Here is a 22712-nt window from a genome sequence, read left to right as displayed (position 1 = left end):
TGAGCCTTAAATTCTTCTACTATCAAACTAATTTCTAATATTTGAGACAGTTTCTTAAACCTTGTCTGTCCTTGAACTCACTGTATAGTTGAGGATGACTCCTGTCTTTAGCTCTCAAGTGTATGGTACCACATCTGGTCAAATTTATTCTTTCTTTTATAAAGTTTGTTATCATTAGCTAAGTTAGCTAAGAAACACACAAAGAAACAGGCAAATATGTAACTGATAGTGAAAGGGCAAAGAAATTAGCATCAAAATGGATTCGTAAATGACACGGATGTTAAGATCATCAGGTAGTGTATATGAATGATTGTTACCTGAAAAGTTAAATAGCGACATAACAAATATCTTTAAAGACTCAAATAGAAGTTCTTGAGATAAAAGCTACAGTGATAAAGGTAGGCACAAATTGGACATTTGAGAAGGAAAGCTTAGGAACCATGAAGTCACAGCAGTAGACATTACCACCTTGAAACAGAGAAAAGAATTTTAAAACTTTAAAGTATCAATAAATATGTGGATGGTTTCACATGGTCTAATACATGTGCTCATCATCCTTCCAAAATGGGTGAAAACAGAAGACATGCTTGCAGAGATAAGAGCTAAAAAAAAAAAAATCAGGATGAAAATTATAGACCCATAGATCTGAGAAACTCGATAAGCCCCAATAAAAAGATAGAGGAAAATATTAGGAAGGCACAGTGCAACTAAATGGCATTAAGGCATATCATAATTAAATTGCTTAAAACCAGCGATAAGAATGAAATCCTAAAATAACACAATGAAAGAAAGGAGCTGTGATGTACAGATGAAGAAAGGTAGCCGTGATAGAGACGGGGTATAGGTTTCCTGTTGGGAAAAGTGCAGACAGGGCATGCAGGAGCATCGCTAATGGCGTGGAAGCCAAGCAGTCGACTTAGATCTAAACCCAACAAAGACGTGTTCCAAACAATGTAGTTAGAGTTTTCCTGCCTGGCCCAGTCAGGACAAATCTCTCTTACCCACCAGTCCCACAGTCGCTCAGACCCAACCAAGAAAGCACACAAAAACTTATATCGCTTACAAACTGTGTGGCCGTGGCAGGCTGCTTGTTATCTACATTTTTTATCTTAAATTAACCCATTTCTGTTAGTCTATACTTTGCCACATGGCTTGTGGCTTACCAGTGTCTTTACATGTTGCTTTTCATGGCGGCGGCTGGCGGCGTCTATCCTCAGCCTTCTACCTCCCACAATCCTCTCCTCTGCTTGTCCCGCCTTTACTTCCTGCCTGGCTACTGGCCAATCAGCATTTTATTTATACAGTGTGATATCCACAGCACTTCCCCTTTTCTTTTTTGTTAAAAAAGGAAGGTTAACTTTCACATAGTAAAATTACAGGTAACAAAACAATTATCAAGCAAGAATTACAGTTACAATATTAAAGAAGATATTTTATCTATCTTATATTTGTGAGTCCAAGCTTTTATATCTAACTTATCTTTTATCATAATTGAGGAAATTATAACTATCTAGTCTTTAACCACATCGAAGACCTCAGAAGGTTATAATATTACCTGAGAACCGGGAGAAGGATGTAAGCAACTTTCGGGAGTCTTGTAGGGTAGACAGAGACAGCTGGCAGCCTGGACAGTCACCCAATGTTCCTTTGTAAAGTTGGGGCATTTGTCTTCAGCCCACAGGGGTAGAGTCTCTTGGTCACTTTTTTTAGTGTCCTGTAGAATGTCTGGCAGTTTCCTCTGCGAAGCAGTAACCTGAAGGACCATTTTGTCAAGCAAAGTTCAGTGGTCACCTTTGTATGGGTCCTGCACGTCCAGTCGATCAAGCAGTCCAGGCAAGAACAGTTTCTTGCCCAAATGGCTATTTTTGCCAAGGTGAAGATAAACTCCATATGAAGTGTCTTTGATGCCCATCCTCCTCTCTGAAGTAAATCGGTGCTGCCAGGAGCAGACATGTCTCACTGTCCAGAAAGTCTAAATTTTAAAAGTATTTGAAATGCCATATTCTGTAGGTCTTTGAAGTATTTGAAGATTACCTATCTATCTGAAATATCTCTGTGTATACCTAGAAGACTTAACTAACATGGCTACAAGTATGATTATCATAGATGACTAATTATTAATCTATTTTTAATTAACCATTATAATTTTAAATGAGCTGTACAAACATAATACCTTAAACATGAGTAGAAATATGCACACAGTATAACAAAATTAACTCTAAGTTTGTATTAATAGACTAAAGTCTATACCAATGTAAAACATTTTAAACAAGTTGTTGCTCTTTAGAAGTAAGTTCCTTAATCTACCCTTTCATCCTATTATATTTATATCATATCCCCTTTTCTTCTTTAGAAAGAGATCACATTTATAATCAACCTGCTTTAAAGAAAAATATTGGTTTTTCTCTGTCCCACACCAGAGGGCTCTTCTGATTTGGGACATAAGAATCTCTTAACCATTTTTTTTAGCAATATGTCTGGGTTTAGAGAAGGAGTGAGCCAATTCCATCTCCAAAGCCAGCTTGATAATTTTGGGAATGTGGGCGTAGTTTTTTTTACTACTTCCTGCTGGAGGGGGGCGCTGTATCTTATGGGGACATAAAGAAAATTTTAGGATAATGGAGTAGTCCATGAGGGTGAACCTCTGAGCCAGTTGCCTTGAAACCATTCTGGATGTTGGATCATCTGGGCCATTGTATCATCGGAGACCTTTCAGGTGGTCTTGGCTGATCAAACCTGATGTATCTTAATCTGGAACAAATCCACAGCCTCTGGCTTTCTGTGGAAACAAAAGCAGAGACTCTTTTCCAAAGCAACATATCCTTATATCCAAATTTTGAAGTCAAGGTACCTTTAAAATTTACATATTTGTTTAACTCAACAGCTTTTACGATCAAATCTTTCTCTGTAGTTAAAAATCGCAAAGACAAGGCGAAACATATTCTCTGTGTAATATTCATCTTTGTAAGACTGAAACACCACTGTGGCTGCTGGCTCCACCCACCTCAGCTTTCCAAAGTGGCGGTGGTACAGTTTACCGCCAGCTCTGGGTCTGGAGCCATGGGTACCATCAACTATCAGAAGCAGTTCTATCAATGCAGCGCATAGCCCAGAAACTCTTTTTTTTAACTGGAAAAGGCTAAATCCACCATGCAGCAGAGCAAAGTGCCGCTTGTAGATTCCTCATTCCCGCCACACTGCAGGTCAGATGCACAAGCCAGAAACCTGCCACAGTAGCTCAAACCAGCAGGCTGCCGCTAACTTGAGAGAGACAATTAGGAAGCTGTTTTTAGCTCCGTTTTAGAATCTTTTTTCTCAGGTTTTAGGTGGAAACTCTTGACAACACATTGGACGCCATTTGTAGTTGGAGTTTTCCTGCCTGGCCCAGTCAGGACAAATCTCTCTTACCCACCAGTCCCACAGTCGCTCAGACCCAACCAAGAAAGCACACAAAAACTTATATCGCTTACAAACTGTGTGGCCGTGGCAGGCTGCTTGTTATCTACATTTTTTATCTTAAATTAACCCATTTCTGTTAGTCTATACTTTGCCACATGGCTTGTGGCTTACCAGTGTCTTTACATGTTGCTTTTCATGGCGGCGGCTGGCGGCGTCTATCCTCAGCCTTCTACCTCCCACAATCCTCTCCTCTGCTTGTCCCGCCTTTACTTCCTGCCTGGCTACTGGCCAATCAGCATTTTATTTATACAGTGTGATATCCACAGCAAAACAAGGATGAGACAGACATGGATATGAAACCAGCTCTTCATAGTACAAGTCATGTTAAAGGAAGTGCTTCAGGCGGAAGGAACAAGATGCTGTGGAAATAAAAGGCTGTACAAAGTGCAGAACGTGGTGCTCCATGGGTGGTCACATACAATTGTTTATTGGTATTTTTATTTTATTTTCTGGTTTTTCCAGACAGGGTGTTTCTGTGTAACAGCCCTGGCCATCCTGGAACTTGCTCAGTAGACCAGGCTGGCCTTGAACCCAAAGATTTGCCTGTCTCTACCTACCGAGTGCTGGGGATAAAGGTGTGCACTACCACACCTGGCTATTAGTATTTTTAAAGGTTATTAATTTTTAGAGTTAAATTTATTTCATTGAACACAACTTATAAGGAGCATATATATTTGATACTAAAAGGTAATTACTTTAGAATGATAAGATGTGGTATGGGCTTCATAACAAAAATAGCACACAGACTTGTTTGTTTTTTCCATTTTGAGAGGCCCACGACCCAGCTTCCAAGTAAACAAACACTTATGAATGCCCGGCCTTAGCTTGGCTTATTTCTAGCCAACTTTACTTAAATTATTCTGACTGCTTTTTGCCTCTGGGCTTTTCCTATTGTTTTAGTTCTGAAATCTTACTCTTACTTCATGGTTTGCAATGTAGCTGAGTGACTGGCCCCTGGAGTCCTCCTCCTTCTCTGGCTCCTAGCTCTCTCTTCCCAGTTTTCTCCTTTATACTCTCTCTGTCTTCCAGCCCCACCAATCCTTTCTCCCGACTAGCTATTGACCATTCAGCTCTTTATTAGACCAGTCAGGTGTTTTAGGCAAAGTAACACAGGTTCACAGAGTTAAACAAATGCAACGTAAACAAAATTAACCTTAAAATAATATTCTGTAACACAGAGTAAGTGGAAAAAATGGAAGTATAGATCGAGTATTCTTTATTTGAAATACTTGCAGTTAGATGTGTTTCAGATCTAGTGGCTTTTCAGATTTTTGGACTGTCGATACAGGCTTTCTCTTGAAGCATCCCAGCTGTACCAGTTGGTACATTTTGGTTTAGGTTTTCAGATGTTCAACCTCCCTACCATTGTGGCATTCTGGTGCTCTATGTATGGCGTGGAGTAAAAATCTTTTGAAGATAAGCTGTAACAAGTTAAAAAACATGTTATAAAGCTAAAAGTAACCACAAAAATTTTTGTAATTAATAATCAAAGAAAAGAAATAATTTGGAATTAAAAATGTTTGAGTGATACCCAAAAATGATAAAAGAGAGGGAGAGAAAACTGAGAGAATCAGCAGAAGACACGCTGGAAGAGGCTTAAACCTAACCATATCAATAACCACACTAAAGATCCTAATCAAGAAACGTATGACTTACTCCAGGAATGTACGACTGTTTACATTTGAAATCAGTAATTGCAACTCAAAATATTAACAAGCAAAAGTGTATAGTCATTTTAGAGACACACAAAAAGCATTGTAAGTTTAACATCCATTGGTGACTAATGAACCCCCCCACACACACACACATACACCCCAGACCTTCCAACTAACTAGACTAGATGGGAGACGCTTCCTCAATCCGATACATGCAGGCCTTACTTGGATGCTTTGACAGCGCGCTTCACGATGAAAGAATTGATGCTCACCCCCATTACGGCTGGGAGCAACCTGTCAAACCCAATAACAAGCTATTACACAGTCAGATGGGAGGCAGAAGATTTGAGTACTATGAAAATATTTATGCTGAATGAAAAACCCTTCAGAAGAATATATTGTTAATGATTTTAAAGAATACAAACTATTTTGTAGTGACAATAGTCACTTCTTAGAGTTTCTATTGCTAGGATAAACAACATGATCAAAAGTAACTGGGGAGGAAAAGGTTTACTTGGCTTATACCTCCACAGCACAGTCCCTCAGTGAGGGAAGCCAAGGCAGGATCTCAAGGAAAGGCTATGTAGGAACACTGTTACTGGCTTACTCCTCCTCATTGTTTACTCAGCCTACTTTGGTATAGCACCCAGGAACACCAGCCCAAGGATGTGCTGGGCCCTGCTACATCAATCATCAAGATCCTAATAGGTGAAATCCTCAGAAAATCATCTGAGTAAATGGTACATTGTATCTGAATTTCTCTGTTGGGTAACTTACATCTAATATTTAGGTAGCAGGTAGGAACTGCTTTGGGAGGTATAAAATACTTGTTCGATATAAAGTGTGGTTGGCCGGGCAGTGGTGGTGCACAGAGCCAGGTGGATCTCTGTGAGTTCGAGGCCAGCCTGGGCTACAGAGTGAGTTCTAGGAAAGGCACAAGGCTACATAGAGAAACTCTGTCTCCAAAAACAAAAACAATATGTGTGTGTGTGTGTGTGTGTGTGTGTGTGTGTGTGTGTGTGTGTGTGTGTGTGTATTGTGGTCATTAATTTTTCTATTGTTGAAATTCTAGAGAGGAGAAACTTCCAGAGCTGTGAATACTGCTTTCTTTAATTCTGCAGTAGCAAACAAGACAGATACTTCATAGCTTGTGGGCAAGCCCCTGCTTGTGCATAGAGAATCAGTCTTACCTCAGTAAGAAAACTCTAGTTTGCTGTTTGGTAAAACCCTTCAGTGGAGGCATACTGCTTATTCATAGAATAATGTTAATTTAGTGAGCTTTTTAGGAAGGGTGATAATAGTTTGAAAGTTGTTAATTGTTATGACTTCTGTTATTGATAATATATATTTTTAAAAATCCTTATTTTTCTTATCCGTAACCTTTAGAAACTTAGGATTTTGTGTGAGGTTTTTATGAATCCTTGAAAAAATACAAGCATATGCCACATGAAAATTTCTTCCTTTGCTTTTTAATAGGAACAAGTAGAATTGGATCTTGTGTGTTGCAAGAATATCATCTCAGGAATTCATCTCCTGAAAATGTTTTTTAAATGTCAAACGTGGAAAGCTTCACTTTTGAGGCAGTGTGTGTTTTGAAGGTTAGAGGTCATGCCCTGACATGGCAGCCCTGGGGAGGACCATCACTTGACACCTGTTAACTAGAGGCTCATTTGCATTTCTATGATTTCTGTGAATTCTGGGCTAGAGCTGGGGAAAGGGTGTCAAGCCAGGCAGTAACACCTAGGTTATTCTAGAATATTTGTATGGGAATTGTGAGTCACCAATCACTGTTTCCTGTTCACTGAGAGCTCTTTGATGTGGCACTGAAAAATTCATCGTGAGGCATTTGTCATTTATAGGCAATTACAGTCCAGGCAATCACCTCCCACCCACCCCCACTCCACAGTGTATAATTTCCTGTGATTATACAGTACATAAAACAGGAGCAAAGTACTTTTCAGAGACCAAAAAGAGTGTTGTAAAATAATTCATGTCATTTTCCCAAAGCTTAGTTAAACCTTCCCATCAATTTTCTCAGTTTCTAGAAAGATCACACAGTGCATACACTTTGGTCTAACAGTTCTGCATGGCAAAGTTACGTCCTAGGCCATCTTTGAATGGGAAAAGATCACAGAAGCTTGGCTTGAGCTGTGGGCATGGAAAGAGACATAGAGTGACCTCTGTTAAGAAGGTAAATAATTCGGTTTGAATCTGATAGGTTTCTTGGGTACAGAATCCAACTCTTTTATTTACTAGACACACTTTGGCCTCAGTTTCCTTAACTGTAAAGTGGAAGTGGGTATGCTGTCGATCTTACAGAGCTGCTGTGAGGCAGATTGTATGTGTAGTCCCTAGGAGAGGGCTTGGATGGTGAACACTCATGAGATTTGCTGTAAAAAGAGTAAGAAAAGCACCCCCTTTCCTTGTTTGGACTGCCGTGTGTGAGTACTATGCTTAGTGTTTTAGGAGAGTGAGCTTGTGGGAGATTTTGTGAACTGTATTTTCATAATCTTTAGATGTTCGTGACTAGGTACCAAGCACTGATGGCCACACTTTTAGAATGGTGTGCTTATATGTGGGTAAGAGTCAGATTGAAAATGATGTTGCTTTGTGCAAGCCTAAGGATTGTGTAGAAGGCATGGACCCTGGGGCAGAGATCTCTGGAGCTGCAGATCCTGTCTTCTTGGTATCCCTTGACGGTAGGAATGGGGTGTGTGGCCAAGGGTCTTCAATCCACTGAATCAGACTGTCATCTGAATATGATGGTGGAGACGTTGAGGAGTGCTCCACAGCAGAGAGGTTCTCCACAACAGAGGGGAGTGCTCCACAGCCAAGAGGAGTGCTCCACAGCAGGGAGGAGTGCTCCACAGCAGCACCCCACAGTTCCGCTGCAGAGATCCTGGAGCTGCTTAGCATTTGCCTTCTGGATTCTGTTGTTTAGCCCTCCCTTAAGAAGCACCCTCACCCCTTCCATTCCAGTACCGTCACTTAAATTTTTGGAAAAACGTTGACACAATGAGCTTTGCTTTTTGTTTCTATCTTGTTGCTTTATCAGTAGTCAGAAAACTTGGTACAAATTACAGGTAGGATAAGGGTTTTCCTCATCAGTAAGGTCAGAGGGCACTGAGAGCCAGCAGTCCTACAAGTCATAGGAAATTCTTCCTCAAGCTTTTTAAGGCAGTAACGAAGACTACCATGTGCAGAAACATGTATCTGGAACTGCAGATTGTTATCACATTGAGCAAAATAAGCCAAATTCAGAAAGAAAGAAAGAAAGGAAAAAACCCTACATTTTCTCTCTGGTGAAATCTGGATTAAAATGAAAAGAAAGTCCAAAGGGGCAGCTGTTTGGTCAGAAGAAGGTAGCTAGCAGGAGGGGAGGCTACTGATGAACCTTATCAAACCTTTCCCATGTGTAGAGCCAGTCAGGCGACTGGGGGACAAAGGAAGACTGGTCCCCCTGTGAGGAGCAAGCAATGGGTTAGGAAAGTGAGATGATACAAAAGAACGAAGTGAGCTCATGCATGCAGCGTATGACCAGGAGCGGCTCACCAGACGTGAACTGAGCAGTAGGTAAGGGGAAGGACTAGGCAATGCAGAGGTATCGCATCCTGTACCTGTGAGGAGGAACTGAACAGGGAGCGCACGGGAAGGATGTTAACGGGGTAGTGCGGGGGGGGGGTGGGGGTGGTGGTGGTGGTGGTGGAAGTGTAAAGGTTGGAGAGGAATCACCCTGCTATGAAGCAAACACTAGATTATTTTTTGTTGTTTTGCGGAAAACTGCCAGGCGTCCATTTTGGAGATCATGAAGTGAGTCAGTTTGGAATCCAGTGTCAGTTCACCCTGTGTGGTTATTGGCCTTCATTCTTTATCATGGTGCCTCGTTGGTGTTCTCAGGGTCGCTGGTGCTATCCAAGTGTAGTATGAATCTTAAAGAGTCTTATTAATAAAACTCAAACCCGAGGCCAGTTATTGGGGTGAATGCTGGAAGATCAGAGACACAGAACGAGCCACAGCTATCTCACCTTGCTAGTTCCTCAGGTGATCCTGTTTCCTCAGGCTGGAAGCTTCTGAGTCCTCCTCCACATGAATCTCAGCTGAACTGTGTTGCTCCAAAGCCTGAACACTTAACCAACCAGATGCTTAACTAACTACATGCTTTACGCTAATTGCTCTGGTTTCTGGTCTTCACACCTTATATATCTTTCTCTTTCTGCTGTCACTGCCTGGGATTAAAGGTTGGGTTTCTGGGATTAAAGGCATGGGTCACCATGCTTAGCTGTTTCTAAAGTGGCCTTGAACTCAGAGATCTGGCTAGCTCTGCCTCCCAAGTGCTGGGATTAAAGGTGTGTACCTCCACCGCCCAACTTCTGTTATGGCTTACTCTTCCCATTTTCTAGCCACCATTTCTGGCTCTGTTCTAGTGGCTGTCTGTTCTCTGACCCCAGATATGTTTATTTCAGGGAACATACAATATTTCAGGGAACACAATACCCACCACAGCCAAGTGCCATGGCAATTCTCAAGCAAGCAAAATCATTTCTTCTTAAAAATAGTTTGGGACCTGGCAAATCCAGGCTGTTGACAGTAAAACTGCATTTAAAAGAAGAGTTTATGTAGTGACTCCGTATGGAAAAGAAAAGAAGCCAACCTCAATTCTTTCAGAGCTGAAGGGTTCTCAGGGAGACTGTGAACCTTTTTAATACCTGGCACCTCTGCCCAAAGGACAGATCTATAGCATAGGAAACTCGTATTTAACCAAGTAAGCAAAATCTCAATTCCTACTTATAGTCAAGAGTTAGACGTTCCAAATAACCAGAGAAAATCTGATTAAGAAGAGCAGGATGAAGGAGACTATGATTGTGGAGTGTTTACAGAATGATGGAGCCCCTGCAAAGAAATGGAGTTCTGTAAGGAGACTGTGGGAAGACTATAGACACACGAAACTACCTTTTAGGTTTGCCTTACGCTAGAAAGGAAACTCTTCAGTTACATTTTATGTCTTAGCTACTTGTGTTTGTCACGTGGTGGTGGATTCCAGTGACAGTGAGATCTGTAGTAAACTTGTAATGGGGGGGGGGTACGCTGAAAATAGAGATATCAGGAAAAAGGAAGGCTGTCCTGGGAGATAAGAGAAGTGGAGGAGGGTACAGAGTACCATCAGGACTGCCCCTTGCCAGAAATGCTGAAGTTCTGTCTGCCCTCTCCGTGAGTCCTGGGGCGCTGTGGAAATCACCCCCTGGCTTAATAGGTAGGCTCTTTTTGGTGGAAGTTCTCTGTGCCTGCAGCCAGCTGGGGCAGCAGCCTTCCTTGCTGGCATCTGCCAGTGTTCCTTCCTTCCCTCAAAATAATCTCTCATTCTTTCCCTGCCTTGTCTGCCAGCCCTAACCCAGTCCCTGAACACACAACCTCGGGAAACCTGTTCCTAGGTTTATGCTTTCCAAGGATGGAGGGGACCACGGATTTCTGGCTGATCTGGTTTCCAGGACCCTAAGGCAAGATATTGCTGTTGCTTTAAACAAGGAGGGAAGAGACTAAGCAGAATGTAATATTTCAGTAACTTCTGTCATAATTTAGCTTGCAGTTGCTGAAGATTGAAGTACTTGTGGTTTTTCAAAGCCTTGAAAGTTTCCCCTGTTCAAAGAGAGATGGCCAAGAGGTCATCTTTATATTTTGTTGATTATTTTTAGGTTTTGCCTGTTTCCCTTCCCCTTTTCATCTGCTTCCCCCATCCCTCCCATAGGCACTAAGACACCTTCTCCCCCACCTGTACCCCTGGGCTGCACTCCAGACAATTTCTGTGTGTGTGTGTGTTCATATTTGTATGTGTGTAGGTGCCCATTTGTACATGTCCATGTGGAGGACAGAGGACAAGAGCAAATGTAGTTCCTCAGGTGCCATCCAACTTCTTTTTACTTAATGTGTGTGTGTCTGTTTGTCTGTGTCCGTGTGTGCGTGTGCTAAGAGGAAGTCAGGTAAAGGAGAACTTTGGAGAGTTGGTTCTCTCCTTCCACCCTTAGTTCTGGGACTTGAACTCAGGTCCTCATACTTGCCTTTGCAAGCGCTTTACCGACTCAGCTGTCTTCTCAGCCCCTAACCCATTGCTTTAAACTAGTAGTTTGTGACTTGGCTTTAAGAAGTATCATTTTTATGTATAAGAATTTTTTTTAACATTAAGAGTTATTTTTTAAAGCCTGAAAAAATACATAGTGTAACTCTGTGGACTAGCACCTAGCTTCCCACATTGAACATACATTAAACTTTTTGCCATGATCCCTTAAAATGTATCTGTTTTTAAGAGTCGCAGATCAAGTATGTCTTACCCCACACTTTGATCCTGCCTCCCTCTCCATGATAGCCACTCTTCTGAACTTGTTTGTACTTCTTCCACTGGTGCCTCCCCTCCCCCCCAGAGCTGAGGACCGAACCCAGGGCCTTGTGCTTGCTAGGCGAGCGCTCTACCACTGAGCTAAATCCCCAACCCCTCGTTTGTAGTTCTTCCGTGTTTAGCTTTATTGCATGCATATGGTATCCTGAGCAACATTTACAGTGTTGCATTTTTTATGATTTATAATTAATGGCATGCTGTATGCATCCTTTAGCAGTTTTCTTTTTCCACTTCCTTTTTTTAGTAATAAAGATGGGATTTTCTTGTGACCTCTAAATATCTACTGACCAATCACTAATGTTGCCTTGTTAGTTACTTCCCTTGTTGCTGTAAACACATCACTGACAAGGCAACTGGACGAAAGAAGGGTGTGTCCTGTGCGACAGAACCCTGCAAGGAGATACAGTTCCTCGTGGCAGGGAAGTCATGACCATAGCGCAGGAGGTAGCTGGTCCCTGCATCCACTGTCAGGAAGGAGAGAGCGAACCGGAAGTGGGGCAGGGCTAGACAGTCTCAAGGCAGTCTACTTACTCCTTGTGGGCCTCACACTCACGTTTGAGGGATCGCGCATGCTCTGTCAGTAGAACTGATGAATGTGTGTGAGGAGTTCTGTGTAATTCCAGGCCCGTTGAAAGCGCTTTGTAAACATTTGCCACCATGCTTTAGGTTCCTGTGGACAGAGGAGGGAAAGGGGACTTTTGCAGGGTGGGTGAGGGAAAAGCTGGCCAAGCTGTGTCAGAGGCGTTTGAGAACACAGAATGGAGCATGTGGGAGATGGGAACTAAAGCCTCTGGGAACTCACAAAGTGTCTCTGCAGCAGAGGAAACAGTGTTGGCCTCTGATGGTTGGGGCTTTAGGGCTGGTAAAAGGCATGCCATTTTTTCTTGGTTTCAGGGCAATTCAGGCCTATTTCTAATGCCTTTCCCCTCAGACTGTTCAGAGGCAGGTAGATCCAGCCAGTCATGTTGGGCATTTAGGCAAAGCTTTAAGAGCCTTTAAAACTGTAGGTGAGTGATAGAGATCATTTTGACTAAGACATGCAAGATGACGAAGACCACAGAGATTCACCACTGGAATAGCATTTTGAAAAACTAGCAAGTTATGCTTAGAGGTCATACTAATTAATTTCGTTCAACACAAAATAACTGTGCCTATAAAGCGTCATAACTTCCAGGCATGGTGGTGCACGCCTTTAATCTCAGCACTTAGGATGCAGAAGCAGGTGGATCTGTGAGTTCAAGGCCAGCTGGTTTACATAGTGAGTTCCAGGACAGCCAGAGCTACACAGTGAGAATTGGTCTAAAAAACAGTTTGTAACTGTAGAAAAATGTCTAAAAGTGAGGATTTAATAAAATGAATGCTTAATGCTAAGATGTAAGAAACTCTCTTGAGTGAATAGGATCACCCAGTTATAACTTTATCTTCTGCCCTACTGATATGAACTCTTTGTCATTTTTTTTCTGGGGGGGTTTCTTAATATTTTTATTAAGAGTTTTTTTTATAGTTTTATTATTTTCATCAATTAAATTTATTCATTTATTTTATACTGTAGTTTTCCTTCCCTTCTCTCTCCCATTCCTTCTCTCCTCCCTCTATTCCCTCCTCATCCACTCCTCCTCTGTTTCTGTTGAGAAAGGGGCAGGCCTCCCATGGGTGTCAACAAAGCATGGCGTATCGAGTTGAGGTAAGACTAAGCTCCTCCCCTTGTACTAAGGCTGAGCCAGGCAACCCGGTATGAGGAACAGGCTCCTGGAGGCCAGTCAAAGCCTTAGGGGCAGGCCCTGCTCCCACCACTAGGAGTTCTGCCAGTAGATCAAGTTACACAACTGTCACACACATGTAGAGGGCCTGGGTCACTTACGCGCAGGCTCCCTAGGTGCTGGTCCATACTCTGTGAGCTCCTGTGAGCCCAAGTTAGTTGTTTCTGTGGATTCTGTTGTGATGACCTTGACTACACACACACACACACACACACACACACACACACACACACACACACACACATGATTCGTACAATCCTTTCTCTCTTTCTTCAATAGGATTCCCCGAGGTCTGCCCAGTGCTTGGCTGTGGATCTCTGCATCTGTCTCCATCAGTCACTGGATGAAGGCTCTCTAGCATCTCTGGGGATGTGGATTGTAGCATAGTTATCCTTTACTTTACAGATATCCACTTATGAGTGAGTCCATACCATGTTTGTCTTTCTGGGTCTGGGTTTCCTCATTCAGGATGTTTTTTTCTAGTTCCATCCATTTGCCTGCAGATTTACTGATGCTATTGCTTTTAACAGCTGAGTAATAAATACTCTATTGTGTAAATGTACCATTTCCAGTTCTTCAGTTGAGGGGCATGTAGGTTGTTTCCAGGTTCTGGCTATTACGAATAACACTGCTATTAATGTAGTTAAGCAAGTGTCCTTGTGGAATGATTGAACATCCTTGGGTATATGCCTAAGAGTGGTACAGCTGGGTCTTAAAATAGAATGATTCCCAGTTTTCTGAGAAACCACCATATCGATTTCCAAAGTGGCTATACAAGTTTGCACTCCCACCAGCCATGGAGGAGTGTTCCCCTTGCTCCACATCCTCTCTAGCATAAGTTGTCATTTGTGTTTTTGATTTTAGCCATTCTGAATAGTGTAAGATAGAATCTCAGAGTTGTTTTGATTTGCATTTTCCTGATGGCTAAGGATGTTGAACAGTTTTTTAAGTATCTCTCAGCCATTTGAGATTCTTCTGTTGAGAATTCTCTGTTTAGGTCTTTACCCCATTTTTTAGTTGAATTATTTGGTTTTTTGATGTCTTGTTTCTTTAGATTTTTATATATTTTGGAGATCAGCCCTCTGTCAGATGTGGGGTTGGTGTAGATCTTTTCTCATTCTGTAGGCTGCCATTTTGTGTTATTCATAGTATCCTTTGCCTTATAGAAGCTTTTCAGTTTCAGGAGGTCCCATTTATTAATTGCCGATCTCAGTGTCCTTGCTACTAGTGTTCTACTCAGGAACTTGTCTCCTGCTTCAGTGTGTCCCAGATTATTTCCCTCTTTCTCTTCTATCAGGTTCAGGGTAACTGGATTTATGTTGAGGTCTTTGATCCATTTGGACTTGAGTTTTGTGCAGGGCAATAGATATGGCTCTTTTTGCATTCTTCTATGTGCTGACGTCCAACATTGGAGTTTTAAAGAACAATGTAAAGCTAAATAGTGGGCAATATAATATTTAAAACCACATTTAATTACATTAAATTAGGACTAATCTCTAGTAAAACATAGAAATCTATCATTTTGAGAGCACATCAAAGATTATAAACAAATTGGTGTGCACCAATCACTCCAGTTTAGTACATATGCTGCTAAAGCAGGCACCATATTCAGGTCATAGCACTTTTTGAGTGTTTCATAAAATTTGATATATTAAATTGCCAATGATAAATTTCAGTGAATGAATTATTTTGATAATTGGTATGATTTTGTGAAAATTTGGGAATATAGAAGCTCATATAAATGAAATCATATATAAGTATAAAAGAATATGAAATGGAGTTTCCCATTGTCTTATAAGGGGCAAATATTTGCTTATTTTCTGTGGTACATGTTAACGGTCTTATATAACTAGGTATACATGAGAGGAACATAATACAATTTATGCTTATTTTCTATGCTGACTATAAAAATCATTAAGTCATCTAAAAATAGGAGTTGTGCTGGGTGTGGTGGTGTATGCCCATAATCTCACCAGTTAGGAGGAGGGGGCAGTATTATTTTGATTTTCCAGGATAGCCTGGGCTACATAGTAAGACCTAGTCTCAAAAACAAACAAAACGAAAAAGTTGAACTCTTACGTATCAGAAGTCTTAAACATGTAAGTAACTTACAAGTTTAGATTTTTATTGTACAGAAGCAAACATGGATATGAACAAGGATGTTCTTTGAGACATTGTATGTAAGAATCAGAAAAAATGTAAATACCCTGTAATGAGAGATTCACCAAGTAAATTATGAGATAGTAATATGTGGTCATTAAATGTTTTATTGATAAACAACATGGAAGCATACTAATAATGCATTAATAATAAATATGATAGTATGCTCACATTCTACCACCCCCCTACACAGAGGTACCTGTGTTTAGAAAGTGGATCTGAGAAAAGATAAAGAAGATATTAGGTACTATTTCTGGATAGTAAGATGAACATAATTTAAAATTTCTGTGTGTACTTTTTACAATCAACACCATCTTTTTTTCCTTATTTTTATTTATTTGTAAATAAGTAAAGTTCCCCTGCTTGTTTGTATATGAACCATATGTGTGCAGTACTTGCAGAGGCGGAGGAGAGTGTTAGATCCCTTGGAACTGTGGTTACACGCAGGTGTGAGCCACTCAGTATGGGTGCTGAGAATTGAACCCAGGGTCTCTGCAAAAACCACTGAGCCCACTTCTTACTTTCTTATAGCTTAATTTTACACATTTTGTTTTCCTTTTTAGTTTGTTTTCCCTATTCTGAGAAGGGCCCCACTAACCTGGACAGACCTCTCCCAGGGAAGGGGAAAGAATGTGGCTCTGGTTGGATCATTTTGAAGGTGAACATTTCAACCATAAATTCATCTCTGCACGGGCACACTCTAACCCTTTTTGTGGCTGTTACATGTCATTAAGTTTTACTTTCTTCATATTTGCAAATGCTGTGTTTCCTTCAACCTGAAAGAGTCAGATAAAATATAAATGGAAATGATATACAGACTGTTGAGAAGGTTCATGTCTTGTAGAAGCATGAGGTGTGATAAAACAAGGCTCACCCCCTCATACCCCCCCCTCGCCCCCCCCCCAGATACTGAGTCTGTTGTGATTTCCTGGTCTGTTCTGGAAGTGTCACCAGGAGACCCTGCTGTTTGTTCCTTGTCAGCCAGACCTTCTTGAAGAGACGGTGCTGCCTCCATCCATGCCTTACATGCGTTAGCCAAGTGTTTCCCGAGAGCTAATATTCTCTTGGTAATACATTCTTTCTAGATATAAAGACCTGAAGTAGCCTTTCTGATCTAAAGATGGAAAACAGCACCACCACCATTTCTCGAGAGGAGCTTGAGGAGCTACAAGAAGCATTTAATAAAATAGGTAAGTTCCAGGAAACCTAGCCATGGTGTTCCTGTTCTGTTTGCCGCCGGACTTCACGGATGGAGCCGCGCCTTTGACTTCTGCTGCCACTCAGCTCTCCTTAAGGGCATTCCTTTCCTTTTTTTTTTTTAAATTGGGGTTTCACTGCGTTCTTTCTGAAAGATAAGCTAACAAGGAGCTTGCATTTCTAGGTGAACTGGACTTTAGTTCTTGGTCATGACTGCACAGAGGATAATCCAGGTTAATGAATGACAGTGTAACTGAATACACTTTCCATGGTATCCCTCATCACAGAAAAGAAAATGCAGAAACACTTCCTTGTGTATAAACCGAACTCTGCCTTTGTGGCTCTGTCACTGACAACAGTACTTTCTATCTTAATGCAGACCATTTAAAAATAGTTTTGTTTTTGAAGGCTGTATGTCTCGTTTCCCCTCCCGTTCACACTTTTTTAAAAGCTCCGTGTTGTTTTCAAAGACCGACTGTCTCCTTTTTCTTCTTTCACTCTCTGAAGTCACCCGTGTTTTGTCTTTGACATTATTAGCTTAGCAGCTTTGTACTTTTCTAGAAACCCTTTCCTCTCTGTTTTCGAACAACCTCAGTTTCCCACTTTCCCCTTTGAAAACTCTGGTAAACAAGGAGAATGTGAGAGAATGTGAGCACCCCTTTGCTTGCTTGCTTGCTTGCGCTGGCTTGCGCGCGCGCTCTCTCTCTCTCACCCTCCCCTCCCTCCCTCCCTCCCTCCCTCCCCTCCCTCCCTCCCTCCCTCCCTCCCCTCCCTCCCTCCCTCCCTCCCTCTCTCTCTCTCTCTCTCTCTTTCTTTCTTTCATTACTGTTTGGCTTAGTTTGTAAATGTATGCGAGTAAAGCTGACCTCTGTGAAAGCTGAGCTCAGTGTTTCCCCTGTCCTCAGCAGACTTCTTGGGTAAGGAAGCACTTTGTGGAAAACAAGTCAGGTGGTGGAGCAGAGATATCATGCTCATGGGTGGTCTCATTCTTGGATTTCTCACCAGCCTCCCGAATGATGATTAAAATTCATGTAGGACGAACCTTAGAATACAATAATAATAAATGTTAAAAATATAGCTTAGCTTGTCTCCAAAAAGGGATTCATGCATCATTGGTGTGTAATTAAGCACTTCTAAACAAAAAGTCTCTGTGCCTTGCCCTTCTGCCTGGAGATGGAAGTGGAAGCGTTCCCCTTCGTCACTGTGACACTGCATGCATATGGCACGATTTGAAGAAAGCTGTCAGCAATAAACGTTTTAGAATATTGTCTGTGGTGCTCGGCAGTTTTTTTCAAGCCAAGAATTGGGCAGTTATTGACCATTCTTTCTTATTTTAGGCATCCAAAACCAGGTGATGAAAAACATGTCTGCCAGTTTGGCATCATAGTCGCTTTACAGGTGCCTTTTGATGAAAGAGACCCTTCCCGGCCCTCAGTGAAATGAGTTAGTAATCAGTTTTCTTTGTCGAGCGTGCCGACTTTAATCTTTCTGACTCATGGAAACATAATCCTGTAATATTTAATTAATGGTATTTTGAATAGACAGTCCACTGACGGAATAATTTGGACAGCAAGATAGCTTGCTTTGTGAGGAACCACTAGTACCAGCAGAGTACATACTCACCGGCTTTTGACAAGATAGACTGACTCCTGAGCTGAGCAAGCATGAGCAGCTCCTTCAGCGACAGAGAACACCCCTATGCAGCCTTGCTGGAGAGAGCATTTTGAGGTCACTGGGGAAAGTGGGAAGTTTAAAAATATCTGTCCTGTTTTCTTTTTCAAACTGGGTTAAAACACACAGACCGTTTTGACCACCGTGAGTGTAAGTGAATGTACAGTTCAGTGGGATCACATTATTCAGTACCACCATCCTTTCCCGGAGGTCCTTCTCATCCCCCCACCATCCTTTCCCGGAGGTCCTTCTCATCCCCCCACCATCCTTTCCCGGAGGTCCTTCTCATCCCCCCACCATCCTTTCCTGGAGGTCCTTCTCATCCCCCACCATCCTTTCCCGGAGGTCCTTCTCATCCCCCCACCATCCTTCCCGGAGTCTTCATCCCCCCACCATCCTTTCCCGGAGGTCCTTCTCATCCCCCCACCATCCTTTCCTGGAGGTCCTTCTCACCCCCCCCCCCACCCCTGCATTCAACTCCACATCTGTTAGACAGCCACTCCTACGCCCCTCTCCTCCAGCCCTGGAGACTACCACTCTCCTTTCTGTCTGAATTTTCCTCTTCTAGGTACCCTGCACAAATAGAACCATACAGCATCTGTGGTTTTGTGCCTTTAGGATGCAGCATGTGTCATACTCTCTTCCCTTTAAAGCCCGGATAGTGTTCTATTGTGTGTGCCCACAACAGCATTTTGCCATCTGCGTTGCTGGTTATTTCCTTGCTGTGAAAACACAGATACCTGCTCGCGTCCCACCGTCACCGCTGGGTGTACTCCCCATGTGGCCTCACAGGGTCATCCTGCAGCTCCTCATTTAACTTTCTGGTGTACAGTTGGCTGTTTTCCACTGTCCACATGACACAGGTGTTCTCACCGCTGTTCATCCTCACCAGTACTTGCTCTGCCACCCTTAAAGGTTCCAGTAGTAGCATGTTGTGCTTTTGTATTCCCCACGTAAGGACAGATGTTGAAACAATTGTATGGTGACTTGTGTGCTTTCTCTGGAGAAATGTATGTTCAAGCCCCTTGCCTATCTCAGGGTGGTTTGCCTGTGTTTCCCACTGATCATTTCCGTCTGGGGTCTCATGTTATTCGATCTGCTTTGAATTGATTTTTGTTCAGGGTGAGTGATGACTCTACATTTTTTTCTTTCTTTTTAACATGGTGATGTTATTTTCCCAGCAGGATCTTTCTCCGATGTTTTTTGTCACCATTGTCAATGATTGGGTGGCTATAGATGTATGAGTTTATTTCTGGGACCTAGATTTCATCTTATCGGTCTGTTTGTCTGTTTTTGTGCCAGTACCATGCTGTTTTGGCTCTGTAGTATAGCTTGGGATGCTGTAAGGCCTCCTGCACTGTTCCTTCTGTTTGGGTTGATTTGGATATTGGGAGTGTTTGGTGTTTCCATATGAATTTTAAGATTTTTTTTTTCTGGCTCTGTGAAGAATGTCATTGGAATTTTGATAGAGGTTGCATTGAATATGTAGATTTTTTTTAGCAATTTAGTCATTTTTATAGTATTAATTCTGCCATCCGTAAGCATGAGAGGTCTGTCCTTCATGTAGTGTCTCCAGACTTGTTCTTCAGAGTTTCAGAGTTTTCATTATAGAGGTCTTTTGACTCCTTGGTTAGGTTTATTTCTAAGGTTTTTGTTTTTGTTTTTTAAAGCTGTTATGAGATAACCACTAAGTCTGTTTGACCTATGGTGTCACACGTCACTCTGGTGTTTTATTGTTGATTTCGTTTGGAGGATGTACCTAAAATTAAGTGGGGGCATTGAAGTCTTCTACTATTATTGTATCAGGACCTAATTGACTTCTGCTATTAGTGTCTGTGTTGTGAAACTGAGAACCCCAGCATGCAGTCTCTATCTCTGTGTCTGTGTCTGTGTCTGTCTGTCTGTCTGTCTGTCTCTCTCTCTCTCTCTCTCTCTCTCTCTCTCTCTCTCTCTCCATATATATATATATATATATATATATATATATATATCATATATTTGTATAAAATCCCTTTATCATCTTGACGAATAGTTCCCTTTATTAATTTGTAGCTGCATTCTTGATCTCTTCTGAGTAACTTGGTTTAAAATCTCCTTTACCAGACATTGAAGTAGCTATGCCAGCTTGTATTTGATTTCTTATGTGTTTGATAGGTTGACATCATCTTTCATCTGCCTGTCTGTGGATGCTTTTTTGCCAGTGAGCTATGATTTTTTTGGAAATAGCAAATGATTGGATCTTGTTTTTTTTATTTAATATATTTATTTATTAAAATTTTTTTCCATTTTACATACCAACCCCAGCTCCCCCTCCCTCCCCCTCTCCCATCTCCTCACCTCCCTCCCACTCTACCCCTATCCACTCCTCAGAGTGGGTAAGGCCTCCCATGGTAGTCAACAAAGTCTGGCATACCAAGTTGAAGGAGAGCCTAGCCCCTCCCCATTGTATCAAGGCTGAACAAGGTATCCTACCACAGGGAACGGGCTCCAAAAAGTCAGTTCATGCACCTGGGATAAGTCCTGGTCCTGCTTCCAGGGACCCCACAGACAGATAAAGCCACACAACTGTCACCCACATTCAGTGGGCCTAGTTTGGTCCCATGCAGGTTCCCGAGCTGTCAGTCCAGAGTCAGTGAGCTCCAACTAGCACCAGTCAGCTGTCTGTGTGGGTTTCCCCATCATGATCTTGACCCCCTATTCTTTTTTTTTTTTTTTTTGAATGCCAAATGCCTTTTATTGAAGGAGGGAGGAGGTCTTAAATACAGGCTTACAGCACAATGGGAGAACCCTGGTGGATCTTGTTTTTTAAATATGTTTTTTAATTAATTCTTTTGGAATTTCACACATGCACCCCAGTCCCACTCATTTCCCAGTCCCTCCATATCCACCCTTGTAACCTCTCTCACAAAAGAAAATTAAAAAAAGATAAAACATCTCGCCGACCCCTCTAGGCAGCGAGCGGCCTGCTTCTCTGTCAGTCTCAGCCATCTCTCACATACCAGTCACAGCTGTCATGTCTCCAGTTCCTCTGTATTTGTACCACTCTGCTCCTCTGTCTTTCCCCCCCTCGCCATCACACATTCATTTGTCATAGTGGCATTGGGAACTTCTGTGTGCCATGCAATGTACCCTTTTGCCCAAACGGCTTTATTTGAAATTGTTCATCACAATGAGTAGTTTGGTCTGGTTCAAGGCCTCTGGCTTCTGGTACACCATCATCAATGCTAGACCCTCACGCAGACTCCTCTGGACGGGCCCCTTCATGTGTTCCAGGAGCTCATAAGTGGGGTAGATGTTGGGGTGGGTCTACTTAAGGCCTTAGATGTGGTGTGTGGTACTCTTCCCCCATGAGGGGCGGGGCCAGCTCTCCTGAGAGCTGTGACAGATGAGGGGCGGAACCAGCTCACTGCAGTTCCAACATCAACATGGCTTCAGACAGCAGCTCAGATCACAGACATCCAAATAGCCTTTGGTGGAAACACAGTCATGGACATCACCTTGGCCTCAGGTGGCAGCGCAGGCTAATCACACCAGCCTGTTCCTCACTCGAGTCTCCAGTTCCGCCTCTCTCCACAGAGTGCGAGACTCTCTGCTTCTTTCTTTCCCACCTCTTCTCTCTTCCCCATCTCTCCATCACATATTTGGTCTTTGTAGTGGAGACCACTGTGGAGCCAGGCGTGGCACCTAGGTGGATCTTATTTTTTTAACCTGATCAGCTAGATTGCGTTTTTTTGGGATATGGAACTATTTCCAGTTAAGGTTATTATTTAAAGATGTTTGGTAATTCCCATGAGTTTGCCAATTAATTCTCAGATTAACTGGATTCTTGATCCCCCCCTGCCCTATTAGTAGTAGGGTTTGCTGGCTTACTGTGTTGAACTAGGCAGATTCTCCTCTGTTCATCTCTCTTTCTCATTAAATTACTCTTCCTGTGCTCTCTCTTTTCCTCCCTCCTCCTGCCCCCCCCCCCCCTTCAAGATAGGGTTTCTCTGTCCTGTTTCTCCATCCCTGACTGTCCTGGAGCTCGCTCTGTAGACCAGCCTGGCCTTGAACTCAGATTTGCCTGCCTCTGCCTCCCAAGTGCTGGGATCAAAGGTGTGGGCCACCAGTGCCCAGCTCCTCCTTCCTCTCTTGCTTAGTATTCCTTTAGGTAACTTTTACTCTTCTGGCTTGATGGTCAGTGAACTGTCTTAATTTGTGCTTGTCTTGAAAAATTTCCATTTCTCTATCAATTTTAAATGATAGCTATGCTGGACATAGCATTTTTGGTTGGCAGTTATTTAAGGGCTGAAAATGGGACATTTCATGTTCTCTGGCTTTTAGGAGTACCAGTAAGAGATCAGATATTATTCTGATATGTTTTCTTTTATAGATGAATTGGTATTTTTTCCTTACAGCTTTTATTATTTTATTTTTAACATC

At 42.2% G+C, this 22712-nt stretch overlaps 1 protein-coding gene across 4 annotated transcripts in view; it reads left to right on the top strand.

Annotated features, from left to right (window-relative positions):
* Pls1 (plastin 1) overlaps positions 1-22712 on the top strand; it is a 96482-nt gene that overhangs the window by 37050 nt on the left and 36720 nt on the right. For all 4 annotated transcript variants that reach the window (XM_036194354.1, XM_036194357.1, XM_036194356.1 and 1 more), the window contains exon 2: positions 16508-16612. In XM_036194354.1, coding sequence (XP_036050247.1) covers positions 16543-16612 — 70 coding nt within the window. In that variant the 5' untranslated portion in view covers positions 16508-16542. The remainder of the gene's footprint in view (positions 1-16507; positions 16613-22712) is intronic.

The sequence above is a fragment of the Onychomys torridus genome, chromosome 7 (genome assembly GCF_903995425.1).
Source record: "Onychomys torridus chromosome 7, mOncTor1.1, whole genome shotgun sequence".
Classification (NCBI taxonomy): Eukaryota; Metazoa; Chordata; class Mammalia; order Rodentia; family Cricetidae; genus Onychomys; species Onychomys torridus.
The sequence above is the reverse complement of the archived record's forward strand: the minus strand, read 5'-3'. Positions and strand labels throughout refer to the sequence as shown.